The 18,138-nt window shown below is 37.4% G+C and overlaps 1 protein-coding gene across 5 annotated transcripts in view; it reads right to left on the minus strand.

Annotated features, from left to right (window-relative positions):
- unc5da (unc-5 netrin receptor Da) overlaps window positions 1-18,138 on the minus strand; it is a 231,989-nt gene that overhangs the window by 45,196 nt on the left and 168,655 nt on the right. For all 5 annotated transcript variants that reach the window (XR_013824019.1, XM_079898688.1, XM_079898690.1 and 2 more), the window contains 3 exons: window positions 16,149-16,292; window positions 12,546-12,649; window positions 3,576-3,756 (listed from right to left, as the gene is read on the minus strand). Coding sequence is in view for 4 of the 5 variants with exons in the window: in XM_079898688.1 (XP_079754814.1) it covers window positions 3,576-3,756; window positions 12,546-12,649; window positions 16,149-16,292 (429 nt within the window). In the remaining variant the exon portion in view is untranslated. The remainder of the gene's footprint in view (window positions 1-3,575; window positions 3,757-12,545; window positions 12,650-16,148; window positions 16,293-18,138) is intronic.

An 18,138-nucleotide genomic window follows, 5' to 3' on the forward strand; every position in this document is an offset into this window, starting at 1 on the left:
AGTATACATTTTATCATACGTATTTCAAAGTAAAGGATTCATTAGTTAGTTGATGACTTTATTTTTGACAAAACACATACAGTATATATTCCTCATCTCAGTATAGCAATAGAGTTTGCTAAAAGCTGTTCATTCAATACAGCAGTATTTGAAAATCGATCATATTTTGTAAAATTACATTTATATTTGCATTTATGTCAAAACCTAGACACTTTTAAACATCAAAAGGACATTTATTAATATGTATTCGTGTCAAAATGACAAATAAACAGATTTTCCTATTCAATTTTGCATGGAAACGCTTCCAAGACGCTTGCGTGTCGCTGAAAAATAGGCGTCGGTTCTATTTCTAGAATGCACGCGTTTTCCACGCGGCTCGTGCCGCGCCTGAGACGCGCGTCTCACACAGGCAGTGTGCAAACTCTAAACTGTTAACATGGATGGGAGCCGAAATAAAAACGGACACGCCACGCAGCTGAGACGCTTACGCCACGCATCCAGTGTTTCACCGGCCTTATCCAGCGGATGTGGGCGTTTCACAGGTTTGTATGGATCGCCTCACATTTGCGTTTGAATAGCGCGGTCTCCGTAGGCGGAGTCACATTAAAACTTAATTAGCTGAGATGAGAACGATTGACATCTCTCTCTTTACATACATATTATATAAACTGTGAATATTTGTTTTTTATAAAAATTACTTCATTTGAAAGAAGATAATTCAAGCTTCATGCCTGTGTGACTGTATGCCTGTTTGACTGAGTATTCGCTGAGTTACAGTTCATTTTCGGACGCGTTTCAGAATTGACTTCACTGACGGAGAGTAGGCAGAACTCGCATCATGTTTATTTTTCTTTATTTGGCGAAAAGCACAACACTTTGTTTTTATTATGAGCATACACAAAAAAAATACACACTAAACAGGATCGATTGATGTATAACACAAGCATATAAGATAAAAATTAATATTTTTTTTTTATTTTTTTTTTGCACTCATACGAAAAAAAACGAGCCTATCGCGCCGGCGCGATAGCCGACCTCAGGGGGTTAAAAATAACCAATGGTGCTGGTTTCAGTTGAACATAAAAAGGGTTTTATTTTGAACTACTGCTAAACACACTACATTCTGTTTATTGATTTCACAAATTTTTCACTATTGAGGGTACAACACCCTCCAAAAATGAGAGTTACACCGAATATAACACTTGAGGTGATTTCCCCTTCTCTTAGAGGTCATCTCATTTACACTGCACAACGGACATGATCAAAACCAACAAACAATGCATTCCCTTAAATAAAATCACACAATTAAATTCTCTTGAGTCTGCTAAGCCTTAGGGACTGCTGGGAGTCATGTTAAATTGCAGATGCTACGCTAGCTGCTAAACGTTAATTGCGGATCAGTCAACTAGCGCTCAATCAGTGCTGCCTGTTTCTGACAGCTCATGTCAAAGCTTTTCAGTGTGTTTAATCAAGCCTCTAAAAACTGCCAGCTTCAGCCCTCATCTGTGACTGACTCCCAGAAGGCACACAGAGGGAGATAGAGAGAGCGCAATATCACCTTACCATCAAAATATTGAGGATAAAACACTAGGAGACCATGTCAATTAGGCTAATGGAGCCTCAACCATGGCAATGCTGGCCACACAGGGAGCGTTAGAATCATTAACTCATATGTGTTGACAAAAATAGATAATCGAACCCATACCGGGCGTCTAAGTGATGGCCTCACGCAGACACAGATCTGGAGAAATGATGTCTCGCTTGATGAATTGAGGATTTAAAAAATGAGGGCGCTGTGTCATGGGTCGTGGCAGGATGGTGATTTATAGGTGATCGTTTTTTGTAAACTGAAGGTCTGTGTAGGTGACTAAACAGATGCACAGCGCCATTCTGCAGCATGTCAAACTTTCACACATTGTGATCTACACAAACTTTTCTAGAACTTGCACTCAAAATCTAGCAGGTTCCTTTATAGCTCTCATATCCCATGTGTACTGGAGTTTTTCTCTGTTTGTGTCACTTATCCACCTGGCGCGCTATTGGCGGGTTTAACACGATGACGATAGAGTCTCTCGCACGACCGTCAATCCAATTCCTTTTAACCTCTCGACGATACTCAATGGCTTCTTTAATTTAGCAAACAAATCGCTCGAGTGGGTGTAAATACCACTCACTTTCAAGTTTTTCACTTTCAAGCACAACCTTCAAAAATTGCTCGATGCCATTACTGCTTCTGCAAACCACTGATCAATGCTACAAACTAACATGTTTGTTGACACGTTTCTTGCCTGGAGTTTTCGCTGCAAAGTACGTCACCCGGATCGTTGGTCTGACAGGTTGAAGGACTATCCAATTGCGTACAGAGTCATTTGAACTATGCCCGTTGATCACGCCTCTTGTGCAGTAGAAAATACATAGCAGACTCCCCAGACTAATGTTCAATCTTAAAAGATTGAGCTTGGTCTGGTGATAGCCAGACTAACACTCCGCTTGTCTGTGTTTGGATGTTTGGAATGTCAGTCTGTGTATTAGTGGGGATTTTTTCACTCTTTCTGCTTGTTACATTGATACACCAGTAGGTGGCGACAAGAGTCACTGTTTAGGAGGGAGTTAATGATTTACTCCTTTGCCAATTCATTCTGGAACAATACAAGTGGCTGCTTTTATGAGTGAATGTTTTTAAAATGAATCATTTGAGTGAATGATTTGATGATTTATCCATAAAGACAGTCACTTGTTTTGTTTCTAGTACTTTTGAACAAATCGGTACTGAATGATTCAGGGACTCAATTATAAAACAGTAGCTACATCTGAATATACATACTTCCCAACTACATAATATAGTAGGCAAAAAACAGTATGTGAGTAGTAGTAGTGAGTAGTATGTCTGAATTTACAGTATTCATAAAACAGTAGGCAACAAGTGCAGGGACGACCTACTACATCCGGCAAAATTCTGACTTGTGCATCTGATGGACACTTTACTATCCCATGCGGTCACAGGAGAGGAGTTGTGTTTGGCAAAGAACTGACACCGTTTTGTTCCTGAATGAATCAGGGTTTCTAAAAGAATCGGCTGAACGTTGACTTGTTCATAAAGACAGACACAAGCTTTGTCTCATATCGAAGACTGTGCCTTCTGGAGGTTACATTTGTAGGCTGCATACCTCAGTGAGGATGTCTAATTTCAGAAAAGCAACAATTATTAAATGTATTTATTGACTTAAATTATTATAATTATTATATTTTCTTTCTTACTTAGGAATGTGAAGTGTTGTGAAACCAAACAGCTGACAAATACAAGTTCCAAAGCCTTCAAAATGAAACTCGCCCACTTGTTTTTATCCCTTAATAAGAGTGTTTCTGAAAGAATAGCTTGTGAATGATTCAATGACTCATCCATAAAGATGATCACTTGTTTTGTTCCTGAATTAATTAGTGTTTCTGAACAAATCTGTTGTGAATGATTCAGTGTCTATGTAACCTGCAGAAATAAGTCACAGAAAAAAGGAAAAAAAAAACTTTTTAGAGTAAAATGTATTAACTCATATTCTAAAGAAAATATGCTTCCATACCAAACACGATGACCGTTGCCGTGGCACTACGTCTCCTAGCAACAATGTTGCTGGCCAGGCAGGTGTAGTTTCCAGAGTCGGACAGCCTTGCTTCATTGATGATCAAGTTGTGGTCAGCTCGAGTGTCGATATTGATGTCCTCAAGAGAACTCACCAGCTCTTCATTCTTCAGCCACTCCACCTGCATAAAGAGGCAGATTTAACAGGTTAAACCAGCCATTGTGAATACCATAATACTCCTGCGAAAGACAATATTAAATGAATACACATTCACAAGCGATGCTTCTTCACCGTTGCTTTAAGCTTTGAATTACATGCTGGTAATGTAAACACTTTAATTTCATTAATGCCAAGTATGTACATCCAAGTTCACTCGACGACATAGTCATATACATCCTCACACTATCAGTGAATCAGCACAAAATAGACTCATAACAGAATTAATAAATAAAAGATAACATGAAACACATACAATAACACTACATATCTGTACTTCAATCACCTCAGCATCACCAGCGTGCACGCTAATCGCGGCACATTTATGCTAACCATGTGCTCAGAACCAGAGTTTACAGACATAACTCGATTAGAACAATGATGGTGTGCATTTTGTACATTTCATACCCGTAAAGGATATTAAATGACAAAAGCGATCGATGCTTCTTCACTGTTGCTTTACCATGATAGAAGCGTATCGCGAGAACATCCTCTACAAAGGTACACAATGCACGTATAACCAATAACACACATCCATCTCCAGCTACAATAATACATCGTATTAATTTAAAACAATAACTCTTATTATAGAACCTAAAATATTTGTAACAAGCATTTTGATGAACACGATAATGCTAATAATCATATAGATATAATCCCTTAAAGCAGATAAACATGAAAATCACAGAAATGCATAAGGAAACTGTGATAATTATAATGAGAATTACTCAGCATACCACAAGTAAATCCAGACAGTTTACTGTCAATCCAACTAGAAGCAATGCAATGAAACGAAAACGCCTCCCCCTGTCCTGAAACCAATCTACAATTTTCATGAGGAGGCTGTAGAGGTTGAGTTACCTTTTTTTTTTTGCCAACCTTTTCTTGAAATTCACAAACCAGCATGAGACCGTTCCTGACAGCCTATTTGAAGCAAACATCGCCCCCACATCAGCTCAGCCAATTAAAGTGAAGAAAAATTGTCAAATAAGACACAAGCTGTATCAATGTAACAGCAAGCATTTCACAGTGACCTCTGAGTGACCCATCACAGTCTGACAGCGCAGTAAAAAAAGCATGCTCTGCGATAGATGTGTGTTCTCTCAGGTGCTCTGCATAGTCACGTTCAGACCTGTCCCCTTGATTGGATCAAAGGTCACAGCTCATCCAAAGATTTCAGTTTGAGGTGACTGCAAGGTCAAGCCCAGCCTAGTGTTATTTATTCAGCTCTGATGTTTGGCGGTCTGATTCATTAGGATTTACAAACGTAGCAATGGCGTGACGACGCGCTCTCCTCGCATGACTGGTCGTGTAAATTGCAATCGTTTGGCAACAGCCACCCCTTCTAAGTCGGTCCAGAGGGGCGGCAGTCGTCAGGGCGTGGGGACGCGGGTTGATTTATGTCACTGTGCGTTTGCCGATTAAAAACACAGCATGCCCCTTGGGAATCTCTGTTTACGTGTAAAGTTCTCGCCCTCTGCGCTGGAACACGCACGTGGGGCGAGTAAAATTGCTGGACTCTCTCTAAGGCCTAGAAGAATAATGAAGGGAGGAAAATCAATATATCAGCCATCAGATTGTCATGTGTGAGAGATTTCTCTCTCTCTTTCTCATCTTCGTGATGGCCGGAGAGAACTCTTTCATCATATGCTTTTAATTTCACTCTTTTCTCCGTTCCAGTCCAGAGCTCCCAGAATGGCGGTGACTGCATCTGTCCTCTTTTTCGCTTTCTCTCTCTCTCTCTCTCCTTCCCTCCCTTCTGTGTTTACGGTTGGACCTCAATAGCTAATCCAGTCATGTTGCTTCTTTGACTCCATAAAGCTTATCCGCTCTAATTAATAAAACATCACAGACCTTTCAGCAAATAAAGTACATCAGGGAAGGCATAGACTCTTAAAAATGATATGTATATACATAGATTTAAAAAAATTCAAGATTCCTTAATAAATGAATAGCATATATCTGAACTACAATTGTTTCGTAACATTGTATATAAACAGTAAACAAATATATTCGCATGCACATGGATAATGGAGAAAGAACTATCCTCAAACACATGAAACTTTTATAACGATCTCTAAAGCAACTTACTAAACTTACTAAACTAGCTAATACGTCATAACGTTTCTTCAATACATAAAATGTATTAAAAATCTATGAAGAAAAACTGTGAAATGTATAAAAGACAAAAACAAAAACAAATAAACACTGCTGTTCATTAAGGGTTTTTATACTCATTTAATAAGTAAACTGACCAATAAGAATGATGTCTTTGTTTTCAACAAAAGGGAGAAAAAATTGCTTGTGGTTGAAATGCAACTGGTGAAAAGTGTGACTTTCTAATTAAAGGGGTCATAGAATGAGAATTCAAATGTTCCTTGATCCTTTGACAGTTAAGAGTTTGTTATACTATAAAAAAATACCCTGTAAGTTTCAAAACTCAAAACTACAGGATCCAAAACGACAGGATCTAAAAAGTGGAGACTTGTGACGTCACACTTCAGTTTTGGCCCCGCCCACTGGAGCGTTAGTGAACAGTGACATGAGAACGAGAAAAGATCGATACAGGATCAATACCATTACCTTCCCAACAATGTGAATGTCTCAGCAGTGCATTATTTGTTTGTATTCGGTGTATTTCACTGTGGATTATTTGGTACATTTTGGCGGAGGCTTTGCAAACAGACTTTTACGATATGGATCTGCCAGCAACGCCACAAACATGTAAGTAGTCATGCTTATTCTAATGCCTGATCTGTGATTAGTGATTTCTGATGTAATTATCTCTCAAAATATCGTTCAATACTGTTTATGCATCAGTAAATCAAGCCAGTGACTAAACAATCAACTTCATGTCGTTTCTCTTAGTAGGATGAAAATAATCTTATTTAAAGTGTGATTAAATTATATAAAGAAAGCGATCAAAGAACGCTCCCTTAAAACAGAGCGTTCAAATCAGAGGCTAAAATCAGGCTTGGAAAAATGGCTTTTATTTATAAATTATGAACATTTTTGATGTTCATATCATACTAACATTATAAGGGCACCACAGGAAACATTATAAAATAATAAAATAATCCAGTCTATGACCCCTTTAAGCTAAAATATTTGAAGGACCTCAAAACAAGCGAAAAACTGAAAGACATCAAGGCCATACATAAATTGAGGTGAGAAGGTGGAACAGGGCTTTTCATTAATTTATAAATGTGTTTTGTTGTTCATAGTCTGTAGAAGGAACAGCGTGATTTGTTCCTTTTGTTTACCAGACTAGAGTTAGTGAATGGAAAGATTATACTGTGGGGTTAATTATCAAGACTATTATAAGATATTAGAGGGAGATCATCCGTGCACAGGAGCGAAATTATCAGCAAAATAAAATATGCTAATAAAACCTACTTCAATCATTTATTGGTTTATTGAGTATCAATATTAATTTACATATCTGTCTAGCTGTGAAATACCCTCACAAACTATCATGATGTGCATTTAACCCTGTGTTCCCAGTTCAAAAGCACCACAGAGAGCCTGTATTTTACCTCCAAACACCCTCTCACGAGGATCCGTATTACTTGTTATCTAAACTCTTTCATTTTCTTTCTAATTATTTCTCTATCTGAGACCCAATCTAAAGCTTTTCCTCTATCAATGCCTCCATCTCCTTTATAAGAGTCTGTTGGGGGGAAATTCTCTCATTCTGTACGGGTGTGTGTTTTGTATTCAAATCAAAGGCTGTTTCTGGGTCTGCTTTGGGCCTCTGGGGGGGAAGCATTGGGTTGGTGGGAGATGGAGAGATGAGAGAACAGATGAACATTGAGGGACAGATTCAAATGGGTGTGATAAGCCTCCGGCCAGGGAACAGGGAAATGAATTTGCTTAATTAGCACATTTGTTCCAATTAAAGCCCTGTGAACATGGACGGCCACAGCGCCACGTCCACTGACTAAGACCCTCAAAGGACAACACATAACTTCTGATGTCATGCTAACTGAACCTCTTTCTAATCATCCTGTGGAAAAGACCACCATTACATTGGTTATATTGTGGGAGTTTCCAAGGACACGACAGCTTTGAGAGTCCATTGGGAATTGGGATTGTCTGGGAATCTGGAAAATATAATCTAAGACCTTATTCTAAAGATGGAGGTTAATAGTAGGAGAACTTCATAGAAACAGAAAAAAATCTGCTTGAGCTGAACAGTGTTCAACTGAAATGTTATGATAGCGGTATGATTAGCTCAGTCAAATGTATCCTATATATGGGTGATTCTTCATCATCTATAGGCACTTTCTGAAACTAAACTCTCTTAAAGCACATTTTTCCTCCCTCTCTCATTAGTTTAATTTGTCTAACAATGTCTAACAGAAAAAAATCTTTTTTCCCCCCTGAAAGTCATGAATATTCTCACAGTGTCAACTCTAGCACATCTCTAATAATGTATTGTGTTTAATAGCATTCTGTGGTGGAAAACAGTGAAGGAAATTATTTGTCTAGCTAGGTTTAACTGCATAGATACTATGATATCTATCCTACATTCACACAAATAATAATTTTATATTTTTTAAAACCCAAATAAATTTAAATTATATTCTTACACTTTTTACCTAATTCCCACAATTATAGATTGACTGGAAATCACTCACAATTCAAATATGTGATATTTACCTTGACTGTTTTTCACAGATCACAGATTCATATTTCATCTCATGCTCTTCACTTACACTGTTGTATACTTGATGTTCAAGCACACTAAATTAAAAAGAAACAAACAAACAATAAAACAAACAAACAAAACATTGAAAATCATTTTCAAACAATAAATATTAAAATGGTTTACGATTATTACACTTCTAGTTTAGACGATCATCATTTTAAGTAATAATATTTTTATGATGGACTTTTATATTTTAAAGGGATATATATTTCACCCCAAAATGAAAATCCGGTCATCATTTACTTAATCCTCATGTCGAAGACTGTAAATTCCGTTCTGTTAACTTTACTTGAAAAAATCTTGCAAACTTAATTTTAATAGACCATAATTTAACATGAAATGTAGATTTTAGTGATTTAGTGAGAAGTTAGGTAATCTTTCAAAATCAACATATGTATTACTTCTCTTCCTTTGAAACCACAAATAGCCTAACTGTGATTTCTGCATCACTGCATCAAGAGGAAGAGAATAATTGATATAAATGAAGTTCCAAGAGCCCAACCAAAGGGAACACTAATCACCATAATGAAGACCGTTTTACCATTAGGACATCAACATCAATTTATAAAGGCAACTTGTGTGATTTTCTCTTAAAATGTCTAGTGTCGTTGACAATTCAACATTCAAGATGACTTAGAAAATGAGTGAATGCAACTGCAGAAGTGGAGCAAATGAGTGAAAAGTCTTGAATTGCCCCAACTCAAAAACTTTTGCTTGACAAAATGGTACTCAAACCAATCAAGTAGCCTACTCTTAACTTGGGTTTTCTGAGTAACAAAGGCATTGGATATGAATTAAACAAATTTCTAGATTTTTACAATTCAGTTGTAAATTGTTGGACATTAAGTAAAGTGAACTTAAAAGGGCTAGTCAGAAACCTACAGTATGACTTCATTTCTTCTGTAAAACACAAAAGAAAATATTTGAAAAATGTCTATTTTGCAATGAAAGTAAAAGATGTTTAGTGTTGTTTTGGACCCTATTACGACCATTTTATGGTCAAAAATATTCTTTCAAATATTTTTTTTTGAGAGTTTATGATAGATTTTTTTTTGGTTGAACTTTTTTAATAACATGGTACATGTAATGCAATAGTTCAAACAGTCTGTGAAAAAAAAAAAATTAATTGCACTCTCTGAAGCAAGGAGATTTCACAACACAACTTCTAAAGAGTAGCTAATACATCAGAACACTCATATACATGTTAAAGCAATTCATTTTGGACAGTTTTTTATTTTATTTTTGTTGGCTAAAATTGTCATTAAAAAAATATTGGCTAAACTTTTTAAAAGTCATTATAGTCCAAGTAAAATGGACCAAAATAAAATTAACAAGATGATATTGACTACATTTCTGTCAAGACGGAAAAAAAAAGAAAAAAAAAATGTGTAAAAATAAACACTGATGACAACTGCAGTTAATCATATTGTTATGTTGACACGTTCTAGAGGCCAACAACATGAACAAACTTTCCGGGTGGCTACGTCCAAAAACAGACTCATTCTCAACACTGAATACGGCACGTCCCTTACAGGTCAATCCAATTAGCCCTGAAACGGGTACAACACCTTATAACATAGTCATTCTGGGCAAAAATCACCCTCTAGATTTACATTCATTTAGACGGAAAGTAAAAGTGACAAGAAGGCAATTACAAAAGGAGGTCTCGTCCGGGTTTGTTCCATCCTACTCAATTAAGTTCCAGTTTCATTAATGTCCCTTTGCATCAATTGCTTCAATCAAGTCTGCAGCCCCTTATGGACGCTATGGTGACTTTCACCGAATCACATTAAAGAAATGAACTTTCCAAATCCAACTGCGCTATTTCGGATGCGAGCGTAGAATGGGCTGGACGCGTCCTTCTTCCTCATCTTGCTCTTGACAGCGCGGGCCGTGCTGCGTTTATTGCTGAATAATTACATTTTAAGCACTTTAAATGACTTTGCTTCATCAGACTGAATGATTAATTGCGTCGCTGGATGAGGATTGTGAAGTTAATATGAGCTTAATGATCGGTCTGGTCTCTCAAAGTTATTGAGAGCCTTTTTTTCTCCCATCTTAGCTGTGAGTAATCTGTATGAACTTTACTTTGACAGTTAATATCACACTTTCATTTCCTTGTTGGTGTAATTGTTTTAATTATGTTACGTTCATTATTCATCAGGGATGATCTTAAAGCTCCAGGGAAATGATAATTCCTAAACAGGTTTCCATTCAAGCGGTAAAACAAACAAAGGACAAGGATGACATATGCCAGAATAAACAATGACAAAATTGTTATGAGCCTGTGACCTTTCGCAAATGTCTTTAGAAAAAAGAAGAAAGAAAAAAAAACTAATACAAGCGATTTAATCAAGTTTTCACATTTCTCTGCCAGAATCAAGAGCAAAATAATTAACCCGTGAGAAGCGCAGAGGTGGCGTGTCAGCCACGACCTGCCAACGCTCTCCGAGCCCTTGATCAATTTCCAGTCTCAGCCAGACTTGTGTCCCGTCCAAAGATGGTATCAGCCAGCCGACAGGGGAGCCATCTTGGCTCATATGTCTACCGGTGGTAGAGTTCTTCGGCTCGACCTTTAGACTTTGAGCAGCAATGATTACAGAGGGAGCATTCAGCTGCCAACCTGTAATCTCCAGCGACAAACCCTTCTGGCATAGAGACCTCTGGACCCGGATTTTGGCTCCGTCTCAAACATCGCCTAAGCCTGACTATCCTTTTCAGCAGCAGCGCCATGTTGGCTCTAGGACCTATTGATTAGCTGTAGCGATGGTGCACGGCTGCTTCCCTCCAGATCAGACAGCAGCCATTTTGGATAGGTTTCCAACATGACAGATGGCACGAGTTGATATGTTTTTTTTTTAAAGCTGATGTTGAAATGCGCTCATGGTGGCCTAGTTTAAGTATTGCTTCTGCTGAAACTACTACAAAGAATACAGAACGACACAACCCCCCCCCCCCCCCCCCCAAAAAAAAAACCCACAAAAAACAAGGAATCTGTCAGCAGCCTCAGAGAGGCAGACGTAGCGGTATCACTTAACATCTCACAAGAACGTGGGGGATGATAATAATATGACACTGGGTTTATGAGAAGCAATTGCAGTTTGATTTCCACTAAGCACATGGATATTCTCCTTAGCTTGTCACAAAACTCTGTAGGAGGTTCGATATTATATACTTGGAGTCACTGAGATTAACCTGAGAGTGGTCTCTCAGAACATTTCTTTGATGCTCACAAAATTCTGTATCACTCTCTTCTGCAAACTCCAATGCAGATTCCAAAGTTATGACAAGAACAGACAGACAGACAGACACAGACAGATAGATAGATAGATAGATAGATAGATAGATAGATAGATAGATAGATAGATAGATAGATAGATAGATAGATAGAGCAGTTCAGAGGGTAGAATTCGGCCTGCATTATTCAAAGTCTGTGTTCTTCACCATACTGGCATTCATGCATATAAAAGAAAAGGCCTTGCGAGTGACCCAGCAAGTGAAAGACGAGGGCCCTACAGTAACACAAATTGTCCATTTGAGGTAAATCTTTTATCTCCTGCTGAAACTGAACAGCATGGGGACAGTTTTTGCTCTGAAAAGCACACATTCTTCAGGACACATTCTTCAGAAGGAAAAAACACAGAAAGAAAGGAGAAAGTTCTTGAAACAGACACAAAAATATTCTAAGTTAATGCAATGCGAAGGTGTTTTCTAACCCCCCACCCTCCCTCTGAAAAATCAACAAACACATGTAAATGCATAGTAGAGCCTGTGCTGAGCATGCAAATGCACTTTTGAATATGTCATCGTTCCAGAACCCTGACTACGATAATGATAATGCACACATCATACTCTCTCATAATTACAACCCCACTCATCCCTAATATGTGGGAAAGCATACTTATCAAATGCCTATAAGGCATGAAAACACAAACAGAGCACTGAATATCAACATTGACTGATTGATTTGTGTTTTTAAAATTAGTTCCATAGAATAAACTATCACACATCCAGACAGGTAGGGGGCGCTGTGACCCACTCACCTCAGCTGCAGGCACTCCCTCAGGTGGGCGGCAGTGTAGAACAATCATGCCATTGATCGGCACCTCCATCCCCTGTGGCTCCTGTTCGAAATTCTTCCTCAGGTCTATATATGGAAACGAAAAAGAAAGTTGCTTTCAGTTAAAATAGCTCAAATATGGATTTTAGTCTGGGACTATAGGCTTAAACCTTGTCTGTGAAACCGGGGGTAAAATTACTAAAACTAAAACTGAAATAAATATAAATTAAAGCTTAATAGAATTATTAAAGGTGTCATGACATACAAAATTAACATATAAAAGGTATTTGAACCATTAAAATATCCTGCAAGTTTCATAGCTTAAAACGTGCTCCTCGTTACAAACAAGGCATTTATTTAATCAAGCTCCAAAATCATATCATTTTGATATTGCACTATCTGTGATGTAATATGGGCAAATATATTTGCATATGACTGCCTCAGGAGCAAGACATGACGAATAGTTATTTATCATCGAACTATGGGCCCCATGCACCCACTGGCATTCAGTCGTTTAACTGAGGTTGAAGGTATAAAGGTAAAAAAAAAAAAAATCTTGTTTTTTTTCCTATATACATATATTATATATATATATATATATATATATATATATATATATATATATATATATATATATATATATATATATATATATATATTAGGGGTGTAACGGTACGTGTATTCGTACCGAACCGTTTCGGTACAGGGCTTTCGGTTCGGTGCACGTGTGTACCGAATGACTGCAATATTTTGTGTGCGGAACATAGGTACATTTTCGTGTTTCCACACGAACATATTAAGTGGCGGAAGTCTCCGCGTTCAGCGCAAATCCCGCCCTGCAGCTGATTCTTATGTTTTTTCCTATTAGACATTCTCTGGTTTTACCCGTGTTTTACCCGTCGTCACTAGTGATGTTACGTTCGTGAACGAATCGTTCTTTTTGAACGAATCTTTTAAGTGAACGAATCGTTCTCGTTCACGTAATCCATTGACTCATATTTCTCGTTCACTGAAATTCCTCCCTCCACCGCCGCGCGGCGCTATTGCAGCGCATGCGCAGCTCAGTGAACTGGATAGCTCTGTGTTTTCAACCTGTCAAGAATGACTAAACCTCAAGCCAATAGCGTTCGAGTATGAGATGTGACGGAGCATGTGATTTGTTGGATGTAGTGAACGAATACGCCCTTCACTGACTGTGACCGAGTTGCTTTTGTTTTGAGTCTGAACGAGAGAGAGATCTTCTCGTGAACGAACTGGTACATGTCGTTCGTGAACGAAAAGAACCAGTTGTTTGAACGATAATGGTGGCGAACCGATAGAGATGGGTTTGTGTAGTCAGCATATTTGCATCAAAGAAGGAAATTAACACTTTACCATTGTAATGAAAACAGTTTAATAACGCAAGCATGGTTAAATATAACAAAGACAAATTAACATTGTCATTTTGTACTTGACGGTTTACTTGATTTAAATTTACACTTCTCTTTACCTGCTTTTCTTTTCTTTTGTTTGTGTGTTTTAGACTTAGTTTTGTGGTATTTTGCACTTTGAAAAATTTACTTTACTACTTGTGTTCATTTTGTATGATCAAAAATGAATTAATTACGTTTTATTCATGTCATATGCACTTCTCTAAAAACTAAAACAAACCAAATAATATGACAGTATTGGTTAGGTCTCATTTGCGTAACGTTAGTAAATAGCATTTCAGTTCGGGCTGTGAAGGGGCATGTAATTGGTTGGATCTACTGAACGAATACGCCCGTCACTGACCGAGATCGCTCTGTTTTGAGTCTGAACGAGAGAGAGATCTCGTTCGTGAACGAATTGATCAAACTGGTACTTTCGTTCGTGAATGAGAGTACTGGGTAGATCGGTCATTTAGCATGTGATTCAATCTCATTCAAAGCGCAGTTATAGGTGTGCGTATAATTGTTTATCATATTTAACATACATAACATAACTCAACGTTTAATATAATCCCAGATTTATGAATGTGTATGTCTGACCAAACAATTAAAATGTTAATTATGCAAGAAAACCTTGTTTTGGTCATCTGAACCTCTTATTTAGACTTATTTTATTAATTTAGTAAATAAGGCACAAATTTTAACAAAGCCAAATCAGTTTTTTTTAACAAGTAAATACGTTCGTTAAAACATATCATAAAATACACTCTTTTTCGCCACCTGCTGCAGTATATATGAAGAAATTGTCACTGAACGAATCAGTGAACGAGTCTGAACGAATCATTTTGGTGAACGAACTGAAAATGAACGAGTCTCTGGAAAGAATCAAAATTTCCACCACTAGTCGTCACTGTAACAATAATGAAATAGACTGCAGGGCGAAAAAAAGCTTTTCCGCTTCGTGTGCGCCGCCGCACTCTCCGTTCCGTGGCGTGCGCGCGCGCGCGTGTGTGTGTCGGCCCGCTGCGCTCTCTGCTCAATGTTCGAGTCCGTGTTTGCGCTGCGCGTTCTGCTCTGTCGTTAACGGCCCAAACACGCCAATCATGTACCGATCACGCACTGGAAAAGCAAAGTCCGCTCAAATAAGGTGAAATTTCTCAGTAGTAACTTAGATTTCTGTTTGCTGAGCTGGTATAGTCATGCTGGCAACAATGGTAAAATGACCTGCTCTGATCACATGCTCTGGTAATAATAGCTTTGTACTATAGCTTTGGACTATATTTTATTTTGATAATTATTAAAAAAGTGGGAAAAAAAATCGTAAATTGATTGTTGATTGATTATTGAAAAATAATAATACATTAATATATTTGTTTAATATTATTTTAATATAGGGCTATTTTCTGTCCCTGCACTGTAATCATAGTTATTTATTTATATTTTTCATTATATTTTATTATGTGATATTGGTTTGAGACTGAGAGTATTTTATTTAGTGGAGAACTTTGCAGCAGTATTTTATTTCTTATTCTTTTTTTATTTTATATCTATTTTATTATATTTTATTAAAAAGTGTTTAAAAAAGTGTAAACAACTTGTTAAAAAAAGTTTATAGTTATAAACAACCTGCAGTTTAATGTTTGCATTTCTTTCCCTTACTGTACCGAAAATAAACCGAACCGTGACTTTAAAACCGAGGTACGTACCGAACCGTGATTTTTGTGTACCGTTACACCCCTAATATATATATACATATACATATAGATAGAACAAAACAATTATTTTCAACCATATATGTATTTGTGTGTGTGTGTGTGTGTGTGTGTGTGTGTGTGTGTGTGTGTGCAAAAACTTTATTAAGATTATAAATCAACCTCACGGAACATATTAAATTAATAATAATAAAAATCCAGGCTATGACCCCTTTTAAAAATGACAAAATCACATAAAACTTAATATAAAAGCTAATAAACATATTAATAAATACTATAATAGTATATAAATAATACTAAAACTGATACTATCTGATTATTTTTAGCAATAGCAGATGACATTCGTGCAATTTCATTTTGTGCTGTAAAAAAGAAAAGAAAAGCTATTTAATTTTAATATCATAAAAAATTTAAGAATTCAAAGTAGGAAGTGATTAAAAATAAACAGACTATGATTAGACTGACATGCAATGCGGACAGTGGCTTTGCGACTCTTGGAGGTGCCCAGATGACTCCAGGCCACACACAGACACCAGTAGTCCTCTGGTCCATGGAAGTCCTCCACCTGCTGTCTGGACACATTTATCGTCACTTCACGGATCTTCAGTCCTGCACAGAAAAAAAAAATCGACTTGATTCAAATTTTGTGTGTAAGCTGTGTAAATCAGTAATCAGTGTTGCTACTACTTAACTGCATTTTGCAGCAACTCAACTCTTTCCAAAACAATGCAGCATTTCCAGTAATGAGCTACTCTTCCCAAAGAACAGCAGTGTAACCTGTTAAAATGTTTAATCTTGTTTGCACAGAGAACTGAATAATCAAAAACTTTTCCTTAACGCTTCTCTCTCGCACGATTCACTGATTCAAGGCTCTGTGCACAAGTCCATGCAAGGCATTTTACATATTTTTTTAGCAACAGAGTATACAGGTAAACACAATGGAATTTTAGGTATTTTCTTTGTGTGTGTGTGTGTGTTCTATAGAATTTTTTTTTTTCATACTATGGAAGTCAATGGGATCCATCAACTGTTTGGTAACCCATATTCTTCAAAATGTATTCTTTTGTGTTCAGCAGAAGAAAGAAATTCATACAGGTTTGGAACTACTTGAGGGTGAGTAAATTATGAGAGAATTTTAATCTTTGGTTGAATGTTTTTTGGTCCCATATACACACTACTCTGATTGAAAGAAATTAATGATATCATCAGATGGTATTACATTTAAAAAGACATGACCTCTTAAATGTAACTGTAATAGAACTTTAAAGCTTACAACATGAAAAGTTTCAAACTAGCTTTAAATGGAGTTTAACGAATAGCAGACACTAAAATTAAAAGCCAGTTAAGCCATATTCCCTGAGAGGGTTGGTGCTCCAAATAAACAGCTTTGCTTGTACCGCAACGCTCTTTTCCTTCTAATTCCAATATTGCATAAGACCAACAGGGCTTCGTTTGTGTAGAATTCTGCAGGATATTTATCACAAAACCTTAATGAACTTACCAAGCCCTTGTGATTCTGCAAGAACCACGACCAGGTAGGAATCGATTAAAGACCTTATAGATGGTATGAGTAAGAAAGCAGGATCACAGGGAAATATTAAAGAATAATGCACGTCTTCCAATAGAGAATTTGAGGGAGCTCTTAAAAGCATTCCTCAGGCTCCTCTCCAACCTGGCTGCTCTCTTCCCAAAATGCTCTATAATATATTCTTCCTGTCATAAGCCTAATTTTAGTACTGTTGTTGAGTCGACCAAACATTAAATTATGCAGGCGGCGTTTGAGGTGGTGGATTACACTCCTCTCACAGCCAAAACCCAGAAAGCTTTGCAAAATGCAACCAAAATATATGAGCCAGTGCAATGTTTCCCCTAACGGTGAGCGTCGAGTCAAGACACACAGCGCAAAAGAGAGACCCGAAATGGAAGAGCGAGTTAATGGTTACAAAAGTGAAAACATTTTTTAATGAAACTGTACTGTGAATTAGAGAGACAATTATATTAAGAGTGAGCGGAGGGAGAATTACAAGTCTGAAACTCTGACGCAGACGGCGGCTTTAATGCGAGTCTCTTTGTGGGTCTCTGTGGGTGTATTTGCTCTGCTGAGAGAAAATGAGACTCGTGTTTAATGATATTAAGGTAAGCAATGGAAAATCAATTCGAAATTGCTCAGTCCGAGAACCACGCTTGGCTGTGAGATATGAGGGAGAGAGAGACAGAGAGGATTTGAAATGAAAAGGGTATTGCTAAATAAAGGGAGACTGAGTCAGGTCAGGACTCTAAGCATCTATAATCCTTTAAATCTGAATCATTATCTTTCAAACAGGCCTGTAGGGAACAGAGCACAACTGACAGAACAGAAATGGAGTTTCCCGTGCCAAAAGGAGGAAAAAAGACAGTAGTAGCAGCAGCGGAGGCAGACACTCTGAATAAAGCACACCAGCTCCAGATACCTGCA

Source organism: Squalius cephalus (assembly GCF_949319135.1).
Source record: "Squalius cephalus genome assembly, chromosome: 17".
NCBI classification, from domain to species: Eukaryota; Metazoa; Chordata; class Actinopteri; order Cypriniformes; family Leuciscidae; genus Squalius; species Squalius cephalus.